Below are 25,882 nucleotides of genomic sequence, written 5' to 3' on the forward strand. Positions count from 1 at the left end.
TATAACTTCCTTAGATCTGGAGGCCATGCTTTTAATTAGGAGGGCTTCCTCACCACTGTAGATACATGGTAGTCAAAGTTCAGGCTGTTTACCTCAAGTGTGTGCAATTAATGTTGTAATATGCAGGGGTATTGGACTTTCCAAAGGGTATAATTATGCCTTTTTTTGCATTCAGTTTTAGGCCATGGTTCTGACACCAATCATTTGTCTGATTCAGACTTCTGAAAGATATTTACATTGTTGGGGGATTCAGTGATTGCACTGCAGTCATCACAAAACTTAATCAGCCAAAGGCCTTCTAAATTAGCCTTGACTTTAGAGAAGTATATTCTGAACAGAAGAGTCCCGGCACTGTGTCCTGTGGCACACCACTAGTAACTGGCATATTGCTGGATCTGATTTTACCCTCTCTAACAACATGTGTCCTGTCTGAGAGCCATTTGGCTATCCATCTTGTGACATAGGGATTTATGTCTAATTCTGGGAGTATGTCTATACCTGAGTGGAGCATTTTTGTCAAATGCCTTACCCAGGTCAAGGTAGGCAGGAAATACTGTTTTACACCTCATCCATGGCCCAAGTGACTTTCTCAAAGTCCAGCAGACTAAGCAGGTATGATCTGCCCTTTACAAAGATGAACTGGGTTGGGTTCAGCGTTTGAAGATTTCCTATGTTGTTATTTATCAGGTCCATGACTATTCTTTCCATGGCCTTGCATACAAGACTAGTAAAACTTAGGAGCCTGTAATTTCCTAGGTCTGTTGATGGTCCCTCCTTTATGCAGAAGGATGACTGTTGCTATCCTCCACTCCACAGGGATGAAGCCTATCTGGAGGCTGTGGTTAAACTGAGATCCTAGTGGGCCTCACAGGTCCTGTTTCACGCTATTTAATTTAAGGGGTATCTTGGTATAGCAAGTACAGTGACAACCTGTTCGTTGGTGATAAGAGGCAAAGGAATGGTGGAGGGTATTTCTTGTGGAGTAACCGGAGAAGATGGTGAGGTGAAATTTGAGCTGAATTTATGATTCATGTGATTTACTACATCTTCTGGTTGGGTATTGGTAATGCCACCTACAACTAATTCCACACATTGATGGGTTTTGCCCTTAAGATTGTGGACACAACTGAAAAATACCCTATGGCTATCCTTTGCTTGGGAGGCTATTTTTGCCTCTAAGTTTGCTTTTGAAGACTTGACAAGTCAACCAATTTGCTTGTTTAGATTAATGAAGGAGTTTTGCTCTGTTGTGCATATTCTCTTTCTTCTGGACAGGATTTTCTTTGTTTTGTTGTATGACCTAATTGCGCCAAGGGTTCACAGGGTGGCTTGTATTTGTGGATTGTCGGTCTGGTACTGCCATTTCCATGCAGTCGTTTACATGATCATACAGGGCTTTTTGTGTACAGCCCTGCATAGACTTCTGTGTTTTCTCAGTTTGTCGGTATGTGAGAACTATCAACTTAATATGAGGAAGTCTGCCTTAGAAAAAAGTCTTAAAGCTTTGGGATAAGGTGAGAGTTATAGTTTTTATGTTTATTTCAAGGGAAACTGCTTTGTGACCTGATCTAACCAGTAAGAACATCACATTTGGAGATGCAATGCCTTCCCATATTTGTGAGTACCGGGTCTAGGATATTTGTACCCTTACTGGGTGTGTAGAGTAGCTGCTCCAGGGCATTTATACTGATAAAGTCTAGAAATCTTTGAGCCAGCAGGTCAGTGGTCATGTATGGTTCCCAGATAATGCAGGGGTAGTTGAAATCACCCATGAGTATGGTATTGGGCTGAATAGTAAGTGATTCTAGTAAATTCAGGTATGATGCATGGGTTTCCTTGTTCATGGTGGGGGACCTGTAGCTACCAAGGACATGGTAATGGAATTTCCTATGGTTAGCTGAACATGTAGTTGTTCAAGCATGACATATTGTTCAAACAGTGTTGAGGTGTGCTTATCCTGTATGTAAAATGGATACACCTCCACCTTTTCCCTTTTATGGGCAGTGGGCAATTGGAACATGTGAAAAGCATTATACCCATGCACTGCTGAGGTGCTTTCCATGGTCTCCTAAGTTTTACTAGTCTTGTATGCAAGGCCATGGAAAGAATAGTCATGGACCTGATAAATAACAACATAGGAAATCTTCAAATGCTGAACCCAACCCAGTTCATCTTTGTAAAGGGCAGATGATACCTGCTTAGTCTGCTGGACTTCGAGAAAATTTTAGTAACTGCTCAAACATCGGCATTCTACAGGGTCAGGAGTGTTTCCAGAAAATGTAGTTTCTTGGGGCTCCTAGAATTGAGCAGCAATACCTTTAGCTTAACTTGAGCAGATTTTACTATGTTGGAAGGTTTGCCTGTCTTGCAGTAACTGAAAAAGGAACTATGGGTGGATAATGTTTTGGCTAACATCTGAAAACCTAGAGGTGACAGGTGAAGACCATCCCTGGTAAAGTAGAGTGGCTTGTCAACCATGTTCTCACAGGCTGTCAAATATTGGAGCCCTTTGGAATAATATCAGATGCTAAGCCAATTATTAAAGTCAGTCATTTTCTTTTGGTACTGTGGCATCTTCCTTGGAGATAGCAGAATGCTGCTCAGTGCTTGGCTCATACCAGCCTGTGACACTCACTCAGAGCTCAATCATGTCTCTCTTCATATAATCTAGGGAGGCATGTCTCAGGTAATTTACACCCAAATGGACTATGATTGAGTCATATTGTTAATTGGGGTTTAGACCTGAGTGCTTGCATGATCTGGTGAATCATGGCCCCTGACAAGCAACTGTAACCTTCTCCTTACCTAGCATGGTGTGAGGGACATCAGTGTGTCTTATAATGGAGTCTCCTATTGCCAAAATATTGGGTTGTGTGGTGTTACACCTTACGGGGCTTGGTAGATGAGACACAGTGAGATGTGGTTGTGTGTGTTGTGGTGGGAGTTGTCTTGCTTGTGTGGATGTGGAGTTTCTGAGGACTACATCTGAGAGGCCTTTGAGGTCTGAGTAAGTTACATGTGAGCACTTCAACATATGTGGGTCTAGATGTCTAGTCCATTTAAGTTTGGTGAGTGTTGTGTGTGTGTGTGTGTGTGTGTGTGTGTGTGTGTGTGTGTGTGTGTGTGTGTGTGTGTGTGTGTGTGTGTATGCATCGCTGACAACCTGTTTGACATTTTTTTTTGTGTCTGTATGTGAGTCTTCCCTCCAGTGGTTCTGTGTAACTACATCTCTCACATACTGTGTGTGTGTCTGTTTCAGAATTAAGTGGTTGTCAATGTGCAAAAGCAATTGCTACATTGCCACAGGATGCCCATGTGCAACAAGCTAGATGCAGACATAGCAGGAAAGTTCCCAGCAATGATTGCAGGTCGTTAACATGTGCTTTACAAGGGAAAAAAATTGGGGGTGTCCACAACTGCATGAAGGATGAGTTCTTGCTTAGTAATCTACAGCTAACCTATCAGGCAATGCTGCCCACTGCACAAACCAGTTCTTCTTTGAGCAGCAATAGTTCTGAGTAATAATGCTGTAATAATGTAATCTAGAGTTAGCTAAATGTGGCAATGCTGCTCAGTGTATAAACTAGTTACTCCTTGAGTAACACCGGACTGTGGACAGTTTCAGTGGTAGATTTTATAGGGGAAGAGAGCACCACTAACTTCCACTGTGAGAAGCAAATGTGAGCCTTATAAAGAAGCAGAAAAAACAACGTTTAAATTAGGTATGCCAACAAGCCAATCAGGTAAGCACACAATAAGCTTTCCACCAGCAATTCCCAGCTCAGATAGGTGAAATCAGCCCTATCCTGCCACAAGAGTGCAGACTTTGACCCTCAATGTGAAAGGGCTGGTTTGGAGCCCAGCTGTTACACAACCACATAAACAAATGGCTAAAAGCACTGAAAAGAGTATACAGAGTGCATTTAGAGTGCTACAAATGCAGAACAGCAGCTCTTTCGGCACTGGAAAAATGCAACTTAAAACTTTAACTGCAGGAAAAACAATAAATAGCACAGAAACCTTTGCGGATACAATGAAAACAAGTAAAGCAAGTGCAAAATAACACTTAATTTCATTTGGCTTGCTAAGGGTGGCTTCAGATGCAAGCAAAATCTCTCAAACATTCTGGCATCGTCTGCAAACAATTAGCTCTGTATTGCTAACCTGCAGAGGAAGGTCTCAGCTAATTAGGCTTCTGTGTTCTTTTTTGATACTTAGATAAGTCATAATTATTTATTATTACTACTGTAAGTTCTGGGGTTGAGACTAAAGGCCGCTGTTCAGGAACCTCTCAGTTCCAATGAACTACCTGCCTCAGCTAAGACTGACATTTTGTACAGAAAAAACAATAATTCATTCCCTACCTAGGTGTTAGGGGTGAAAGCCTAATATATCCTGTTTGTAATAACATTATTAGTCTCATGCAATCAAAAAGGCATTAATTATATTTACCCTGAGACAGACATTTGTTTCCATGCATACCTTTTAAAAGAAAACTCCAGTATTAAAGGAACAGTAATCAATACTAGGAAAGAAACTTTAAGTAAGGTAACACTAGCTACTGATTACAGAAGCAGCAGCAAAGACATGTTTATACTAAAATCAAAGCAGCAGAAAAAATGCTGCAAATGGCAAAATACAGTACAAGAATATCAGAGGGAGACAAGAACACAACATAAGGCTTAGAGAGGGAGACGTAAGCAGACAAAACTCTCCAAAATGGCAAGAATACTCTATACCAGGAGATAGAATACATAACACATTATAGAAAACAGAAGAACCTTGTTTATTCATAAAACCTGTGAAAATTTTGACAGTCAGAAAAGAAGCAGCAGTCTGGGGCCATTTCTCTGATGCTTCAATTCTGTAGTGTGACCAAACAGATCTTGAAAAGAAGGTCCCCAAGCAGTTAATTTTAGGTACAGCAGAGGGACTCAACAGCCTGGAAAAGTTTCAGATATGAACTACTTAATACACACTTACATTAATCTTGCTGTTAACATGGATGGCTCTCCTTATAGCAAACATAAGTGTTCATTCTGAGGGATACAATGCATTCATGAAAGACCAGATACGGCACCCTAGAAATACAAAGGCTTGATGCTCCAAGACCAATATGCAAAGGATGCAGCAACCTGGAAAATAATTTACCAAAAAGGAAAGGATGACAACCATTAAGTTCATGATTAAAGGATGGAAGGTGTTATTCAGAAGAGGACAGAGGTGCCGCATTCTTTTAAAGAACTGCTTCACCCTGCAGAGGTGGGCCACTATACTGCCTTCCATAAAATTATATGCAGAGATAGCTGACAAAGTCACCCTGATCATGGATTGATTGAAATCCAAACCAGACAGTTCTCCAAGTTAAGTCAAGATCACCTACCAGCTAACCAACAGAGGTGGTATTGGGTACTGCTTAACTGAAACTGAAAATTCATTCTACATGGAGTCAAAGACCTGATGTGTGGATGAATTCTTATCTTCCTCAATAACCTCCAGCCACCAAGTATGATGAGGTTTAAAAAATCTGTATCAAAAACCAAGCCCAAGTTATCCGACTGTGGGATGATATTCAACTTGACTCTGGAAAGCTTTCAGTATCAGTGAAAAACCATGATCCTGAAACCGTCCTTTTCTCAGCAACCAAGGGGACAGGAAAATAAGTTTTACTCTTTCTTCACCAAACTCTCCACTGACAAGTAGAATGGGCAGAAATGGTAGGGAAGCATTCAGGAACCTCCTGTGCCAAAGGATACAACATTATGTTCATCACTACCTCACCCTTGCCTTGTAAAACTGGGCAGAAAAGGAGGACTAGATTATTCCAAGTGAAAAATGTGTCAAGCTCCAGAAGGCCATAACTAGACACAGCCTCATAATCCAAGCTCCAAAAGAGGACTGAAGGAGTTCAAAACATCTGCCAGTATATTCACTTCCCGGGATGGGAAGAGATTCACAGTAATTTCATGTGAATTCCAAAATCACACCATTAATAAGATATAAAAAATGACTACACACAATACTGACTTACAATAAATTAAAAAAAAAAAATGCTTTTGTACATTAGCAAATCCCCCATGCCACCAAACTCACGCTTCTCCAAATATAGTATATGTTCTACAAATTTAATAAAACATTTCTGAATATCCTGGTATAACAAGCAATTTAAAAGCCAAAATAGTTGAAAACAAATCAGCCCATTGGTTAAAAGAACAAAACATCTCACACAACTTAGAGATAAAGCCAGAAGTCATGGCTATAAGCCAAGTCTGAAGCATCCCTCCAACAATATAGGCAGTTAAGAAACCATAGCAAACCATGTTTAACACAATCTAAAAAACTTTTGGAAATCAGTAAATACATTGCTCAGTCCTAGAAAATCAGCCCAACTCAGCCTATTCCCAACCAATAACTTCCAAAGCACTGCTTCACAGTTTAACTTGCATTTCATAAATACAGTAATCTCCCTCCTACAAAGCTACTATAAATCCAGCCATCTTACTCCAATTACTGAGGCCAAACAGACCTTCACACTCACTCTGGTGCTTACATCTACAATTAAAAAAAAGTCTACACTCCCTTAAGACAACAACCACTGTCCCTGGTCCACTTTCATCTGAATACCTCATACTAGCACTACCTAAACACATCAGCCAGACGCTACCATAGTATATATGGATGACTTCACACTAATATATGCTGGTACGACATTACCCATTCAACCAATGATTCACTCACACCAAACTTCTAGGTGTGATTATAAACAACCATCTGAAATGTCATTTCCATCTTTAGCAAGCCGTAAAGAAGAAACGCCAAAATCTAGACTGTCTCTGTAGAGTAAAACACTACCACGGTAATGTGGTTAGATAAATCATAGCCACTTAGTTTCTACTCCACACCCCATTATATATGTCTGTCCTATCCTAACAAATCTCAACCCCTCTCTATGAGCTAAACTACAACAATACTACTATAAAATAGACAAATTTGCAAACAATAATCTAGATACACTATCTCTCTAAAACAACTAAACTATCTCAAAATAAATAATTTCTAGTGTACTCGCAATTAATTACAACCTTCAAACTACTGCACAACCCTGTAAAATTCCCATCTCTTTACTCCATCACTCAAGCCTTACATTACTATGAGACTTCTATGCTCCACTAAAAAATCATTACCATCTATAACTAAACTTAACAGCAGTTCAGGATACTCCCTGTATTCACACTGCATTGCTAATAGCTGGAATACCATCCCACTGCACTTAACAGTCTGCAACCTGAAAGACTTTAAATGCCACCTGAAGTAATACCTGAGAGATAAAGGGCTCTGCACCTGCACCACTGCTGGTTACACCGGTACTACTATAGCAATATAAATTGGTGCCATAACTCTATGCTGCACAAAACATAATGTACTGTTATCACAACTATACCCTCCTCTTTCATCTCCATCCTCCTTGTCCCTCCTCCCCTCCTTTCTTTGCACTACTTTATCTACAGTTGATATACACACAGTATATATGACACTACAAGAATCACATGATGACACCTACATTGTGATTTGTAAATTTTAGATACACGTTTATAGTAATATCTTTTAACTGGGGAAACCAACACACTCATGCTACTAATTGGTGGCTTTCTAGCTACAAGCAACTTTTGGACCTACAGTGCAATGCTACAGGGGAAAAAGCATAATGGCAGCATTGCTATTAGGCATTCCATTAAAGTTTTGTAATATCACTATGATCCTTCTACTTACTCTGTCTATCCATCCATCTGCAATCTCATTTCACATTTTTTCACATGGGGTTAAGGTGCTACTTCAACAGTGACATTCATTTACAGCCAAGGTTCACACTGCTGGGTGGCTAACCCTGCTTAGTTGTTCTTCCATACCACAAAATGGCATGTACGACACCAATGGCCAGTTTTCAGTGTCCAAGCCACGTACTGCATGTCTTTAGAATGTGGGAAAAAACATCTGGAGGAAATCCATACAGACATAGTTGGGACATGCAGACTCCATACCAAAGGCACACCAGCTGAAAATAGAACTGAAGAACCTCTTGTTTTGAGGCGAAAAAGCTATCTGCTGTGCCACTGTGTTACCCTTCTACTTAATATACCTTGAAATTGCCACACTGACAATTAGTGTTTAAAAAAAGGCTACAATGCTAGACCAGACATTTTACGGACAGCCTCTGATATTTCTCTTTAGTAAATTAGTGATAAAAAGATTGGAAAACAGCACAGTGGTGCTGCAACTTTACAAGGGATGAGGTTCAAGCACTTTGGGAACTTACAGGTCTAAAAGTTGTAGGTCCATATTATGAAAGATAAATGATTCTAAAAACAGGTGTGTGAACTTTATGGGTAATAATGGACTTCGAAATAATCATGAACATGTTTTTATAGAATAAGGGTAATACCACCATAAACTGACTGTTTAATGACTGTGCAGCTGCTGAGACTGAGAAAGAATCTAGGGGACACACTGCATTTGGAATTCAGTAAAGACTTTGGCACCATTGCTCAGTGAAATTTGCAGGGGAAGCTGAACTGTATTGCCATGGAAGCAGCTGCAAGGAGAAGACAGTGTCATTTGTGAAACGGTTCAGTTGAAACAGTTGTATGATCAAACTCATAACAGAGGCTGATACTAAAAACAGTCCAGTTAATTGCTTGTGTGCTGGTAACTACCACTAGAGTGGTGGATCGGACTAACAGAATAATAAGACTGATGGAGGAACAAGTCTGTAAAGGAAGCTAGGAAAATGAGAAGTTATGTACCTACCATAACATTCCATGTTAGTTGTCTTCTCTCGCCTTCTTTCTTGCTGGATGGGTTCGGAGCTGATACTCGGCTCCGACTCGGCCACTTACTAAAGCTCGAGAGCTAATTTTACCGGCTCGAGGCAACCCTATATCCCATGATGCAAGGGGATGGTGGGCGGGACGCAAGAAAGAAGGCGAGAGAAGACAACTAATATGGAACGTTATGGTAGGTACATAACCTCTCAATGCTAAGTTGTCAATCTCGCCTTCATTCTTGCTGGATGGGACCGCGTCCCCAGCACCTCTATCCTGGGTGGCTCAATGAACAGACTCTTGAAAACGGTGGAACCAAAATTCGCTCCGTCTCTGGAGGCCAAGTCTAATTTGTAATATGAAACAAAGGTATGAGGAGAGGCCCATGTGGCTGCTGCACAAATAGTGTCTATTGGAAATCTAGCCTGAAAAGCTGTAGATGTAGCTAGAGCTCTGATAGAATGGGCTTTTGGCCTAGAAATCAACTCTTTACCTCTGAGCTGATAAATGCAAGTAATCACAGAAGACAGCCATCTAGATAGAGTTACCTTGGATACTGGAAGGCCTTTCCTGTTCTCTGCATAGGATAAAAACAGTTGATCAGATTTCCTAAAATGTTTGGTTCTGTCCAGATAATATCTGAATTGGCGGTGAACATCGAGATAATGTAGTTTTTGTTCCGCTCTATTAGAATAATTTGGGGAAAAAACTGGAAGATCAATAGATTGATTTAAGTTCGTCTGCGATGCCACCTTGGGTAAGAAAGACAGATTAGTCCTTAGAGAAACTCTGTCTTTGTGGAAGATTAAGTAGGGAGGACGAATGCAGAGGGCATGAAGCTCAGATACTCTCCTGGCAGAAGTAATGGTGACTAGAAAGAGTGTCTTCCAAGAAAGAAATTTCAATAAACAGATAGCAGCAGGTTCGAAAGGGGGAAGAATCAAGGATGTTAAAATTAAATTTAGATCCCACTGTGGTGGGGGGTCTCTAATCGGAGGTTTAAGTAAAAATATACCTCTAAGGAATGCCTTGCAAAGTTTATGTGACATGATGTTGTGGTCCAACAAGCCTGTATGAAAATTTGAAATGGCTGCCAGCTGAACTTTTACTGTGGAGGAAGAAGATCCTGAATGAAAAATCTCGGCTAGAAAGTCCAAGACCGAATGAATCGGAGCAGTAAAGGGATCTATATTCCTAGCTTTTGCCCAGAAGGAGAAACGTTGCCATTTACTAGTGTAAATCCTTCTGGTGGAAGATTTAAGGGAAGCTACTATGATATCCCGGACGGGATTAGAAATCATAGGAAGCCTGGCTAGGGATGGAAGCGGAGCAACCAAGCAGTGAGGTTGAGAGAAGGTATGGATTGGTGCAGCTGCCCCGACTGGTGGGTCAGAAGATCTGGAACCGGGTCCAGATGCCATGGCTGTACCAAAAGATAATGATGTAGGAACGGAAACCATATCTGTTGAGGCCAATAAGGGGCAATGAGAATCATCTTGGCTCTCAAGGCGGTTGCTTTCGGAATTACTTGTGGTATCAGAGGGAAATGAGGAAAGGCATAAAGAAGTCCCCGGGGCCAATCTTGGATTAGAGCATCTCTGGGGGGATGGCATGGAAGGGGGAAGAGAGAGAAGAAGTTGGGGCATTTGCTGTTTTGAGGGGTAGCAAAAAGATCACAGCAAGGAAGGCCCCACTTCTGAAAAATCTCTTCAGTCACAGATTGTTTGAGAGACCACTCGTGAGGCATGAGAATAGCTCTGCTCAACCTGTCCGCTATGATGTTGGATTTCCCTGGGATATGCATTGCTATCAGAAACCGCTGAGAAGAGATTGCCCACTGCCAAAGTCTGAGTGCCTCTCGACACAGTGGATAGGACTTGGTTCCGCCCTGCTTGTTGATATATCACACTATGGACATATTGTCCGTTTGGACTGCAATAGTTCCCAGTGGAAGAGAGTCGTGGAGGGCTTGCAACATTAAAAGCACTGCTCTCATCTCCAGGACATTTATGTGCAGGTGGCATTCGAAAGGTTGCCAAGTGCCATGGACCATCCTGCCCTGATAATGCCCCCCCCCACCCGATCAGGGAGGTGTCCGATGTAACCCTGACGACCAGGGCGGGAGGAACAAAGGGTCTGCCCTGATGGACTTGAGGGGACAATATCCACCAGGTCAGATGCCTTTTGCAAATTGGAGTTATTATGATCCTGTGACACATGGGAAGTTGTTGAAAGGACCATTGGGTGAACAGCATCCATTGTAGGAGACGCATGTAAAAGCGGGCAAGGGGAAGAAGTGTTATGGCGGCTGCCATAAGACCCAATACTTTCAGAGCAAATCTGGCTTGAATTGTGTTGCTGAGAAGAATCACATGGATGTGGTTTTGAATATCCAAGATCCTTTGGTCTGTTAACTTTGCTGAAAGTTGTACGGTGTCCAATTTGGCGCCTATAAAGGTAATAGATTGACAAGGCGACAAGGCAGATTTTTCGAAATATATAGAAATCCCTAGCCCTCTGCAAATGTGAATGTTGTAATCTCTGGCTTGGAGAAGTTGATGCCTGGTGGTGGCAGTGAGGAGCCAGTCGTCTAGATATGGAAACACCTGGAATCCTTGACATCTCAGGTGAGCCGTAACCACTGCCATACATTTGGTGAACACTCTGGGGGCTGTAGTGAGTCCAAATGGCAGGGCTCTGAATTGGAAGTGACTGGCCCCCAGCCGAAAGCGGAGAAACCTTCTGGAGCGCCTGTGAATTTTTATGTGATAGTACGCATCCTGAAGGTCCACCGAGCACATCCAATTGTCCTTGCCCAGAAAGGGTAGAATGGACTGAAGCATGACCATCCGGAATCTTGTTTTCTTTACAAACTTGTTTAGTTTGCTGAGATCTAATATTGGTCTCCAGTCCCCTGTCTTTTTTGGTACTAAAAAGAACCTTGAGTAGATTCTGGATCTTATTTGGTCTACTGGGACTGGCTGGATGGCTCTTTTTGCTAGCAGTTTTGATATCTCTGGTACTGCTAGTTCCCTTAGACCGGGTGGAACGTCTGGAAGGGTTCCCTTTTGCTGAACTGGGGTTTGAATAAAGGGAATTTTGTAACCCTCGGATATAATCGACTGTACCCATTTGTCTTGAGAAAGGGGAAGCCAGGCTCTTGGGTACAGCGATAATCTTCCCCCGACTGCCTCCAAAGGTGGACAATCGGGCAACATCTCAGGGATGCTGGAAGGGTTTGTCAGAGAGGCTCCCTGCTACCCTGATTCTGCGGACCCCCTCTGCCTCTAGGGCGGCGTCTGTTGTTGTTACCCCCTCTGCCTCTGGGGGTAAACTGACCTCGTGCGTCAGGCGTGACTCCTTGAAATTTGCGGAACCACATTTTCCCTCCCTTCTGACCTTTTGGGTAAGGTCTTGAAGGGGTGGAGAAATGGACTCCTACGGCAGAAAGAGTCTTTCCATCTTCTTCGCATCTAGTCAAGGTGCCTTTCACTTCAGGTCCAAACAAGGGTCGAACCATCAAAGGGAGAGTTTGCGAAGGATGCCTTGAAGGGGTCTGCAAAATTACAAAGCCGCATCCAGGATTGACGCCTTAAAGCCACTCCTGTACCTGCGGCCCTACTCGCTCCATCGGCTGCATATGAAATGAGCTACATGGAGGAGTTAACAATAGAGTTTAGGATTCCTAGCTGTGAGTTAATTTTATCCTGGGTCCCAGCAGCTGACGGATCCTGTAAAACTTCTCCCAACTCTTTAAGAACATCTCTTTGAAGGCAGGTGAAGTGACACAAGTAGTTCAGCAATCGCATGGCAAAGGTCGCTGAAGAAAAAATCCGCTTGCCGTACCTATCCATAGTCCTGGAATCCTTGTTAGGAGGATGGACAGGTACTGAAGGATCAGGTAGTTCCTTCTTGGTGGCTGCAGCCACCACCATGGCATCAACCGGGACACCTTTTGTCAAATATTGCCTATCAGGTGGGGCCGTGATGAATTTAGAAGGCCTCCGAGGAATGGGTTCCACCGAATCCGGGGCCATCCACGCCTTCCGAGCCACCGCGTCCATAAGAGGGTCGAAAGGCGGAGACACCCAGGAGGTGGAGAGTCGAGACCTGAACACCTCCAGGTATACTGACTCGTCCTCAGAAGGATTAAGGGAAGGCCAGTTCCCCCTCTGTTTAAGGAATTCAAGGATGTCTGAGAAAGAGAAATCCTCAGAGGGGGACCTTGGGGATCCCTCCGACTCATCCAAGTCAGTATCAGATGTAATAGACTCGGGGGAGTCTAGATGGTTCCTCTTACATGTCCTCTTACGCGGAGGTTCACCTGACAGGTCAGGAGAAGCCTCGGAAGAGGAAGATATTCCCAATGGGGAAACCTGAGGCACTGGAGCTCTGGGTCCGGGAGCAAGAGAGTGGGAAGAGACGTCAGCAGGCACTGTAGTGGGAGGAGCTGATGGAACTGACCGCTGACTACGCCCTGGGGCTAGTACACTCCTCATCACCTCGAAGGCTCCCCCGTCAGAGAGGCCAGAAGGCTCCCGCTCTGAAGAGATAGGAACCCCAGGCCGCACTGACAGGGACGGCTCCGAGGCCGATGTCAGGGCTGAGCTCACCAGCGTCGAAGCTCCAAGAGGGAGAATAGGGTCGGACAAGGGTCTGATGCCACTCGCCCCCTCGGAGCCGACGAGAGAGACCAGATGCCCGGATCTCTCCAATGAAGGCCTCAAGGAGGAAATCGGAGCAGAGGATGACGGAGCCGAAGGGGGGGGGTGGTATCGGCTCCGAAGTCACAACCGTCATGGCTCCGAGGAGCTCCGGCTCCGAGCTCTGTAAGAGAGTCGAAGGAGGAATGTTAGGTGGATGTGTGATAGCTACCGTCTGTTGAGACGGGCTATGGAGCATTTGGGCCAATGCCTGAGACTTTAATAGTCTACTCACCACTCTCTCAAGGTCGTGGTCGGACAGCCTGGACGACTGAGAAGACTGGCTCCGATGGCTCCGCTCCGAGAGCAGGGGTGATCTCGGAGCCAAATGTATCGACTCTAACGAAGGGGATCTTGATCTCTTTTTTGAGATAGGTGGAGCCGAAGGCTTAACTGGTTTCGAGGGCTTCCCCCGAGCCGACTTAGTCGGGGAGCTCTCAGGCTTTAATAAGCCCCTCAGTATTAATTTATTTCTGCGCTCCTGCAGGACGCTTGGGCTGAAGGTATGACAGATAGCACAAGAGTCCTGCAGGTGCAGAGGTCCCAGGCAGTAAACACAAGAAGTGTGACCGTCTGTCAGAGACATCTTCTGACAGCACAAGTCATACTTCTTGAAGCCTGAGACCTTTGTGTCCTTCGACATAACAGTGTCGAGGAACCACTAAGTAACAAAAAAAAAAAAAAAAAAAAAAACAGACACACACACAATAAACACCCAATCCAATAATAAAAAATTTAAACAGGGATACAAACACACTCAAACACCACACAGAATCCCTGACAGAAAATTAGGAAAGGGGGAGGCTTAAGGCCTAACTTAGGGGAAGGGATAAATAACTAGAAAAATAGGGAACACTAACGGGAATAGGGTTAAACTAATCGTTAAGAGTTTACACAACAACAACAGTGACTAAAACTAAAGAGGTGAGACTAAAAATCTGAATTTTGAAAAACTTACCAGGAGCCGGTAAAGAAAAGCACCTCGCAAGCGAAATCGGCAAACGAGATCTGGGTAGTCATCGCCTTGCATTATGGGATATAGGGTTGCCTTGAGCCGGTAAAATTAGCTCTCGAGCTTTAGTAAGTGGCCGAGTCGGAGCCGAGGATCGGCTCCGAACCCATCCAGCAAGAATGAAGGCGAGATTGACAACTTAACATCTGGGGTTTAATGGAAATAAATGGAATATAATGCATATGGGACCCAACAGCCCATATTTAAAGTATGAATGACTTAAGGACAGGCTAAAATTATAAATTAAGATGCAAGGGTTTTAATCTCAGAACATCCATGCCATCAGATGTAGTATGACAAACTGGCGGCAAGGGCTAATAAGACTGCAGGGATGTACCTTCAACATGTTGTGATAACAGGAAGATGACTATGTCATTATACAGAGCACTCTGTCCATAAATTATTCATCCAGCTGGTTGGTGCATTTTATGTTGGGAATTAATCAGACATAAGAACCCTAACAGATGAAATAATGTGAGTGTGGATCACTGCTGTGTTTTGGTTAATTTCTGACAGCTGGGATTTGGTAAACTGTTTAGATGGAACATTATAGATGTTGTGGCTTTACTTGGAGAATTGATGAGGCAGGGCATTGTGTTGGCAGATGCTTAAGTTGGAAGGAATGGGGATGACTGCAGACAGTGTGATGTGGGTAGAGGAATGCATTCTCTGAAAGAGTAAACTGAAATTGGTGGCCTTCATTATTCATAAATACAACTGCTGCCAGAAGCTAACCAAAGATGTGCCTGGTTTACCTAATGGTTGTAGGTAGCACCCGAAAAGTGGGGCCACACAACATCCATTTTTTTTCTTGTCATTTTTCATGTCAACTCTGGCTCAGCTCTTAATGAGCTCTAAGAGTCAAGCTGACCCTTAGCTCAGCTCTGGCTTGGCTCTACTTAAAATATCTCAGGTTTCCCCACCTCTAATAGGCATCTTCATTAGGGGTGTTCCCAAATAAAAAAACAACGGTACAAAGTGAGCAACATGTAAATGTTTCTTCAATACAAGCACCTAAACGGTTGTCTGAAGAATGTAACAATGTCTGGTAACACTCTGCTAGTCCCATTTAATCTTGGTGCAGATCCCTAGTACTTTTTTCCATTTGTTTGTCTCCATGTTTTTTTTATGTCATTGATAACAGCTGAGGTTTCTATGATACCTGGAATCTCACTGGATTTCCATCTCAAAGTTATCATTTTTTGAGGGTAGTAAAATTAATTGGATTAACTATATGTTATGCCCAAAAACTTTAATTGCACCAACCCAATTGAGAAGGAACCCCACTCTGGTGAGATGCCAACTCCTGCCAAGTAGTGTACTGATTAGAAAATGTGTTCCCAGTCACACTGTTGCTCCCCACTACATCTCCAACATTGTGCACTTGTGGTTGGAACATTCTGTAGAGTTTATCTGGGGTATAAAAATATTTATGCAGACACTTCCAAACAGAGATTTTGTACTGATCTTTTGTTGGGATCAAGCAAATCTGTCAATTCTTATCATGAAATTGACAATCTAGCTTTTCTCCCAATTGCATTGCCACTTTAAATAGTTATATGCTCCTCACATCTGAGAATATCACAGTATATCCTTCTGGTTAAGCCTCTATTCCTAATTTTATCAGATCTTACGGATATAAGCATTTTAAGTCAGGGATGGTGTCCTTATTTTTTGTAAAGGTTTGCCACATTTATTCCATGTTTACATTAGGGCAAAACAGGTACTTTCCCAGGCCTAGCTGCAAAGCTCACCTATTGGCTTCCTGTGGAATCAGGTCACCTTCCACAACCATCTCTTCTTAGTATACTGTCGACTAGTGTTTAGGATTAACTTCAGCTATAATGTCAAACATAGCATTCTACCTTCAGCTAACAGTCTCTCCCACAGCAGAGATGTTTATAAATTCTTTACTTGTTTTATGACAATCACAGTCCATGCTCAGAATCCAAAGCTAACCAAATATCGCAGTCTCACTCATCATTCCTTATCCTACCTTGTAAACTTTCCATCTGCACAAAGAAAATACTATTTTTATTTCCATTTACTGACAATTACATCCTGATCAGAACTGTCCACTCTTACGTCCTTGTAAAACTATGAATATTGTGACAAATAGGACAGTTAAGCTAAGTTTATGTAAACCTACCTCCAATTACTTTCAAGACCAACAGGAATGACACTTACCTTCCACTGGCTCCTAGGAAGTAATTTCACCACAACAATGTCACCATTCAAGGCTCTGTTACGGGAAGTGATTCCATCAATGAAAATGTCAAAGATGCCATCCTAATGAAGAAAGATTAATTACTGTTTTAGTATGAGCTCTGCAAAGGATTCCTCCTAGAGAATCATGCACTACTTCAGCTTAAAGACAATGCATATACACACTAATTGTTGTGACACTGCAATTGCTTAGGGAAAAGTTACTACAAGAGCATTAAATTTAGCAACCAGTTTGAATGGCTAATTTACCATGTGTATTCCAAATACAGCAACAGAGGGAAACGTTTCTGAAGACACAATATCCTGAAAGAAGGAACCTTGAGAAAGGTGTTGAGAAAAGACAGGTCTAGAAAAGGTCTCCACAACCCCTTCTTTACAGGGAATCAGAAACATGCTGGAATAAAACCTGTTTTCTTCTGAGTCAGGCTGACAGGTTGGATGGTTCACTGTTCCACCAGATCCTGCAGAACCAAAGAAAAATGAGGGAGCTGACAAGGAGGAAGAGGTTGAGAAAAGCCATGGAATGGAGAAAAGTATTTCCAAACCATAAAATAACCATTTTGGACATTGAAGAGTACTCCATATGTCAGTGGTTATCTGTTGCCAAAAAGGAAAAGAAAGAGCCTGAGGGACAAGGAATTTGGTCAAGGGTGAAGGAAGACTGGATATCAGATAGATGCAGATTTGTCAGAAAATACGTTTTTTGGCCATAAAACTCTAAAGCTCTCTGCTCCTAGCAGGCAGTGTATGCTGCATGTAGACAAAAGATTTAGATGGACAATTCCTCTGGAACCTAAGGACAGCGAGAAAAAAGAAGTTATGTACTTACCATAACGTCCCATGTGGGCTGTTAATCTCGCCTTCATTCTTACACATGGCTGCTCCGATTCCCACCTTAGCCAGGTCACACGAATTTTCCTTGGAGGTACAACATATTCTTGTATCTTCTCATAAGGCTTCCACTAAAAAGCTGTACGCTGGCAAATTGCTTCCATTTGCTGGCGTACAGCAAATGGAAGCAATTTGCTTTTTGGGCTTCCCAGCATAATATTGACCCTTACATCCCCAATTGCAAGCATTCTGGAATTCCTGACTAAGCTTTTTCATGAAGGTGCTGCAGCTGCCACTATAAGAGTTCAATTGGCTGCAATTTTGAATTTCCAACTTGGATCTGAAGGTTCTAATCTAATGTCTCACAGACTATGTAGGGCCTTCTTAAAGGATACCATACATCTTAGACCGCCTGTTAGACAACCTTTTACTCCCTGGAATCTGAATTTTGTGCTGTCACAGATTATTCTTCCTCCCTTTGAGCCTGCATCATCTTGCCATTTAAAATTAAAAATTTCTCTCTTAGAAAACAATTTTCTTGGTAGCCATTACCTCAGCACGTACAGTGTCCGAACTTCAGGTCCTATCTATCAAACCCCCATATTTGGTGTTTCATCCTGACAAAGTATCACTGAGGACTAACCCTTCCTTCCTTCCAAAGGTGTGTTCCGAGACTAACCTGAATCAAACTACTGAACTCCCAACCTTCTTCAGTAAACAGCCTAACAAGTTGGAGTATATGTTGCATAAGCTTGATGTTCACAGGCAATTAGGATTCTATTTGGACAGAACAAAGGAATTTAGGAAATCAGAACAACTCTGTTTCTCATGCTGACACTAAGAAAGGGCTACCAGTATCCAAAGTTACTTTTTCCAAATGGTTAACTGACTGCATAAAATTTACATATTCCTCAGTGAATCAACCAATAGAACATGGCGTGAAAGCGCATCCCACTAGGGCTGTTTCTACTTCCTCATCTTATGCGGCTAGGCTACCTTTGGACACTATATGTGCAGCTGCCACTTGGTCTAAGCTGCATATCTTCATCACGCATTACAAAGTAGATAGGGCCTCCAGGGACAGGGCTTCCTTTGGTTCCACTGTCCGCAGACCTGGCTAAGGTGGGAATCGAAGCAGCCATGTGCAAGAATAAATGGAGAGACAACTTCACATCAAAAGATTTGCTTCAAGTCATGCATAATCATACTCTTATCTTGAAGAGTTTTAAACAATTCTGCAGCTGCAGTACGAAAGAAATTCTAGTTGTCTAAGAGGGAATCTAACAGTTTGGCTTAATGCCTCCAGGTAAGGAGTGGAGGCACTACCAACAGTATCTCCCGATGACAAATCCAGATGCAGCTTGCCCTATAAGAGGCATCCAGCAGTATTGTAACTGCATTTATTAGAATGGTGAGCCAGCTGAGAGGCAGAACTCAAAAGAAAAAGGGCAGAAGTCTTACTGTCTGAATAAGGCACATCAGTCAAAATCCTCCCAAGTTGGGAGAGCAAAAACAGGACATACCTAGTCATACATGTCCCATAATTAATTGCCCCAAAGATCAAAGCAGCAGAGGTATACACTTTCTCCATACCTCTTCCTAGCACATCAGTCCTTATCAGAAGGTAACAGCTTGGAAGAGGATAACAGTTTGGACGGCTTCTCGGTAGACATGGAAACAAACACAGGATCAAAGGAAGGACTTTTATGGAAAAACTTGTGATCCTCAGGAACTTTATAAAATCTGTCTGGCTTCTTAGGGGCCAGAGTTGAGAGTCAGGAGCCTGAGAAGCTACAGAAAAGGTACCCCAAAGGGCAGCTAAAACAGGAGGGACTGCAGATCATCTGAGAGATTCCATATGCAACAGTTCATAGTATCTATTTTGAACATCAGAAACCTGGAAACAGTCCCACGTAAAGTGTTCCTTTATGCGGACCACGGTATCCCCTCAAGATAATTGTTCAAAAAAAGAATCAGGGAACAGTGAATCTTTATTAGACCCCAAGGAGACAGATGAACACACTGGATTTGGGAGGACTGTGCAAAGGCTCTTCACCAGAATCCAACTCTTAATCAGAATCCTTAGGTCTTTTAGAAGGGGTGAAAGACTGGGGGCAGAATTAGGGACAGACAACACTTGTGGGGGTTTCAGGGCCATAAAGACACTAAAAAGCCCCTGAATAAAGTCCTGCCACACTTTGTGAGGATCCTGAGCCACAGAAACAACTTGTTAATTTTTTTTGTTTCTTTTTTAAAGGAACATCAGCTTTAACAAATCTAGACAGTTCAGATCCCTGTCTAGATCTGATGGGGATACCCGGCACCTCTTCCCTAACTAATAGTTGGGGAATCCCCCAGACTCCTCAGATATATATAATCAGCTGTGGTTCCCCTTCTACATCTGCACCAGATGTACACCCAGCCTCAATGGACATGAAGGTAGACATGTGTTGGCCTCCAACTGGGTCACTGCAGAGGGAACTGATGCTTGCACTGGATGGTCCTCAGGTTCTTCATCCAACCCACTGGAGATATATGACGGAAACTGGACGACAGCAGATCCGTAACATGCCTTTTCAGCTTTTTTTCTGAAGTGGCAGCTGAACTTTAGTGCAATCAGATTTGGCCATGGTACCATGAGCCAAAAGCTTTGCACTGTTTTCTAAATAAATAGAGAAAGAAAGCAGAAAACTGCAGTATGTCATAGGAACAAACATGATAAATCTCATACCGTATATGGTCAATGGTAGAACACAAACTAAAAAGGTACTTCTCCCGTCTATATATATGAGGAATCTTCCTCTCAAACTCACATTTTCCCCTTGTGGATGACAAGAAAATGAACAACAAGGAGGAAAAAAAGAAAGGGACCCCAACAGAACACTTAACTTCAGAAAGCTCAGTAGATGAACCAATTCAGTGAACAGTGTACTAACTGAATTCAAAGGCAGAGTTCAAAAGGGTGGTAAAGAAGTTCTGAGGATTAGCCGTCTGTATGTCACAAATGTAACGTTCGCTTTGCACATAGGACATACGATGTCTGGAAGGTGTAAAGACGCTGACTGGGTGTTCATCTATCCCTGGAAGGATATTCCAAGAGTACATAATACTGCAACAGTGATAAGGACATCAGAGAAGTACTTGCTTGCTTAAATAAGCACGTAGAACATACATGCAGTACAAGTGCATACTGCTCCATACACCTTTATTTTTGTCTTACATCGCAATCCTGAACACTTGCATGTGATGCACTCTCAAAACAATCTGCTATTCCCTGCTATGAGTCTTAAATTATCCTGGCTGACAGTCAAGCTTTCTCACATTTATTTGCTCAACTCTCCTCATAATTTGTTACGGCTTATCTGAAATGCCAGCAGAACGAATGCTGAATTAGAATAAGTCTGGATTTATTTGTATGTTATCTAAGTGCTTGTCCACTAGAGGAAAAATAAAACCGAACAGTGCCAACTAGATTACTAAAGTTTTTCCATAACACACACACACACACACACACACACACACACACACACACACACACACACACACACACACACACACACACACACACACACACATTCCTGTTCGCCATCTAAGGTCTTTTTCTTCACTGCACATCAATATGTCCTGAAACAATTCATAGTACATCATTTTCTTTAAGTATTTACAAAAATCCATTCGAAACTGAACAGCTCTGCTTCAAAAATGCAGCTTTAGAGCATGTTCTTTAATCTTCTCCATTAACCAGAGACCATAATGTTGCACAATGTGTAGACATAAAAGTCGTTGTCCCTCTTATTACTCATTCCAGATGCAATATCCTTTCTCATCTATTCCAAACTGTAAAGTCACAGTGCACAGAGATGATTCTGTTAGGGTTCTGTTATGAGTTCATTGTGAACTGGTTGCTTTGCTACATCATTTCTAGTTTACTTTCTGCCAATTAGTAGCTTTGCAACTTCTATATAGGAAGTAGAAGCTCACATGTTAATTTATAAATGCAGTATTTACTCTTAGTTTTGATGTCAGGACCTATTACAATAGTTCTCAAAACTCTACATGCTGCCAGGGTACTAACAAAGCACAGGGGTGAGTAGGTGGTGTATTTTCTGGCTGATACTGTTGAGGTGGCATTGTACGAAAATATCATAGGGGATTCTCCTGCATGAAGCTAGGCAGCATAACCGTTTTCTATCAGCTGCTGCTACTGAAGTAGAACTCAGAGAAAATCATAACATTTAGGTTTGTGCAACAGTTAAGTGACCTGCTATACTGCACAGAAGTATCCAGAGGATTTATGCCATGATCTTTGTTTAACCACAGCCTCCAGACTGGCTTTGTCCCTGTGGCATACATGACAGCAACAGAAATCTCTCTACATAAAGGGGGGGAGGCATCAACAGACCTGGGAAATTACAGACCCATAAGTTTGACTTGCCTTACATGCAAGGCTTGAAAAGAATAATCATGGACCTGATAAATAAAATGTAGAAAACCTCCATACACTGTACCCAACCCAATTCATCTTTGTCAAGTGCAGGTCATCCATGCTCAATCTGGTAGAGTTCTTTGAGAAAGTCACTAGGGCCATGGATGAGGGTAAGCAGTGCATACTGCACACATTGATCTAGCAACGGCATTGGACAATTTCCCACTTCGGTATTACAGATGCACTTAAAAAACTGGGCATAAATCCCTACATCACCAGATGGACAACCAAATGGCTCACAGACAGGGCACCTATTCTTAGAGTGGGTGAATCCAGATGCAGCAATAGGCTAGTTAATAGTGGTGTGCCACAGGGCTTAGTGCTGCAACCTCTCCTATTCAGAACATACTTCTCTGAAATCAAGGTTAATGTAGAAAACCTCTGGCTGACTACGTTTGCTGATGACTTCAAGTTGGGGGCAAATGATGTAGATATCCTTCAGTAGTGCCTGACTCAGACAAATGATTGGTGCCAGAGCCATGGCCTAAAACTAAATGCAAAAAAATGCATAATCATACCCTTAGGGAAATCAAATACCCCTGCAAATTATAACATTAATAGCATACTCCTAAGAATGGGCTCAGAAGTGAGAGATCTAGGTACACAGACAAATGTCAGCCTGAACTTTGACTGCCATGTGTCCACAGTGGTGAGGAAGTCCTTCTTTGTGGCGCAGCTCATAAGTAAAGGTGTGGCATTCAGATTCAAGGAAGTTATAGTCCCAATACACTCAGCCCTCATCAGACCAATAATGGAGTACAATGTACCTTTTGCCATGTACCTGACCAGGCACTAGAACAGCTGGAGAAGCCTCAGATGCTCATTACAAAAAAAAAAAAAAATACAGGATTTAAACAACATGTTTTATGGGATAGACTAAAAATCCTATCCCTTTACTCTGTTGCTTACTGACTACTAAGGGGTGATCTATGCCTAACCTATAGGCACTTGCAAATCCAGCCCTGATTGAACTCTTAAGCCATTCGCACGACAAATTGCACAAGGGTTACCTGATCTAGAGATCTAAACCCAACCTGTGACAAACAAAACAATCAAGGAGAGAAAGATATGTGTTTCAGAAATTACCCTTCTCGGGAACAGCTTCCTATTTATGTCAAGCAGCTCCTTTCCCTGAATCTCTTGAAATAAAGTTTTTTTTCAATGGATGGGGGAATTGTAAAATTAACTCCTGGAATAGTACCCATGTCCCTTATGGACAGGGGTAGTCTGTAAAATACTCGAAGACATAGGCATAAATCTAAGCAATCCTCTAGCCCTTAGGGATCAAAAATCAGGTAAAATTCTGTTAATAATGGCTAGGCTTTTAAGGCCTCTTATGCTGTTAGCCTAGTAATCTTCTCTGAGCCTGTGAACATATGACGGCCCTGCAGGGGCAAGATTTTCAAAGCTTGACTACAGAAAGAGTAAAACAAATTCCTCTCAAAAATGAATTAAAACGAAGCAGAATCCTTACTGAGGGTGCAGAAAGAAAGAATGGGAAAGAAGAGTAAGAAAACCAAATGACAGGATTAAGATGACAAATGTGGAACGACATGTTCTGCAATTTAAAGTTACCTGAAAGCTAGGTTAGTTTACAATGGAATGGACAATGTAAACAGAGAGACAGAACTCAAGGAATGGAAATTATTTTGTGACTCTCAGCCACACCTTGGAAATACAATTAATAGATCAATACATTAATGTTTACATACACATAGAACAGTAACTGCATAAAAGGTACTATGAATAACATAAGAGTACATCAGTGTGGTTATTATGCATTCACTAGAATCTCCAGTTTTCAAAGGACAACACTATTAATACCAAGGAAACAGTACTCTACCTAAAAAATACATTCTTTCAGACATGCATATTTGAATTTGCTTAAAGTTTCAGAGCAGAGACAAATGAGATAACAGTAGTTATAGTATTACACTGCTGGAATGCTGTTCAAGCAAAGGACCATTCCACCTGAATGACCAGTGTCCCAAAAAGTAGGATAAATTTGGACAGACAAAAGTACAAATGTGTAGTACCTTACCAAAAGTAGATGATTTATGAAAGCACTGTTGCAGTAGTTCTTATTTTCTGGACTTCAGTTGCAGAATTGCCTGAGCTCCAGTAAGACTTTCATTGCTAAACACCTGCCTCACTATTGCATTAAGGAGATCCACTCCTCACGGAATGTACCATGCTCCCTGTATAAAACCAATGTCAGTCCTCACATTAAGGCTTTCTTGCCTAGGAAATCATGAGTGCATATATATGTTATGAGATAATGAGTGGTTTACACCTTGAGAGTGGTATCTGGCAAAGTGCACACAATCTTCATATTATTGGCCTTGCTGTTCCTAGGACTGTAATGAACTCAGCACAGCTACCCATTTTATTTTCTAATAGTTACATTTCCTGGTTCCCTCTGTTATTCAGTTTTCGAACAGAGAGAGAAAGTAAGATACTCTCATTCACCCTCCTTTTTTATGGAGTTCTACAAGGGTTTGTATTGGAATACTTTCCTCCAATTTTTTTAGCTCCCTCCAGACAATCCAAATCTTAAATGCAAAGTTTATACAGACCATCCAGTCCTTCAGAGATCTAGCACTGAACCTGCCAGTATTTCACAGCTACTGCAAACACCTTTGCACCTCTCACTCCATGTTTCTTAACTCAATGAAACTCAACCAAACCTCTTCTGGTTGTGAAATGTTCACACTACCCAGTATGCTCTGTCAGAAACTCTGTCCATCTTCAAGGATCCAATCCTTTTTTCCCTTTTCTTGCTTAGCTCTTACAATATAAGTAAACCTTTCAACTAAAATTCACTTAAAAATGGTCTTCTACTTAGACAAATTTACTCTTATGTTCTTAAAATTCTCAAAACTTTCAAATTATGGCAAATGAAATTTGCAGTTTTACATTTTTTCTCATCGAGAAACATAATGCCTTTCTTTAGGTAGAGCTAAATATCTATTACACTTCATGGCACCTACTTCACATAAATCATAAACTTTAAACTCAACTTTTATTAAACTGCTTTTTCCAGGCATTTTAGAAATATAAACCAAAACAGTCCTCTGTCAAAACATCCAAGAACCAAGAAAAACACACCATCACGCCATCCACATAATCGCAAGCTATATATTTAATAGAATATGGAAAATAAAACAACTAAATGGTTAAAAAAACTTTTAAAAAATGAGTTCAGTGTGTCCATCAAAACTAATCAACAGTGTTTCACAGAGACTTAAATACTCAAAAATCATCATGTGCCAATGAAGTAAAACACATTTTCAAATCAAGAAATTCAGTTAGCCACTTTGCACACTATACAGATGAAATGTATAAAAACATATTTGTTATATACATAAAATTATTTCATCTAAAGCAACAGATTTTAATGTTAATACACATATTTAAATGTTAATATACTACTAATACTGACAGATTTCCTTAAAAACTCATTGCATCTCTTCTTAACTCCCAAATTAGTTCATGATGTTCTAGTTTACTCTTCCAGACCCCTCACCTACAGTCACAATCAACTTTTTCAAAAATTGTGAATAGAAACGTACCTGAATTAAGACAGTTCACTGAATGTTTTGCTAGGATACTGTCGCTCGCCTGGTCAGGATTAAATAGATGAACAGACATTCGTGGGTTATGCTCAAGCAGCTTTATTACACACAAACATTAGATATGAGGCTTTGTAACTTAAATAAACTTTTAAATAGACTGACTACCACACTCATACATGTTAACACTCTGGTTGTTCTCTCAAAATGGCACAGCTGCCTGCACATGCTCT

The 25,882-nt window shown here is 41.7% G+C and overlaps 1 protein-coding gene across 2 annotated transcripts in view; it reads right to left on the minus strand.

Annotated features, from left to right (window-relative positions):
* The window catches only part of DIS3L2 (DIS3 like 3'-5' exoribonuclease 2), a 4,570,298-nt gene that overhangs the window by 3,622,768 nt on the left and 921,648 nt on the right, over positions 1–25,882 (minus strand). For both annotated transcript variants that reach the window (XM_044070680.1, XM_044070679.1), the window contains one exon: positions 16,722–16,823. In XM_044070680.1, the coding sequence (XP_043926615.1) occupies positions 16,722–16,823 (102 nt within the window). The remainder of the gene's footprint in view (positions 1–16,721; positions 16,824–25,882) is intronic.

This window comes from Protopterus annectens, chromosome 4.part1, assembly GCF_019279795.1.
Source record: "Protopterus annectens isolate FY-2018-M chromosome 4.part1, PAN1.0, whole genome shotgun sequence".
Taxonomy (NCBI): Eukaryota; Metazoa; Chordata; order Ceratodontiformes; family Protopteridae; genus Protopterus; species Protopterus annectens.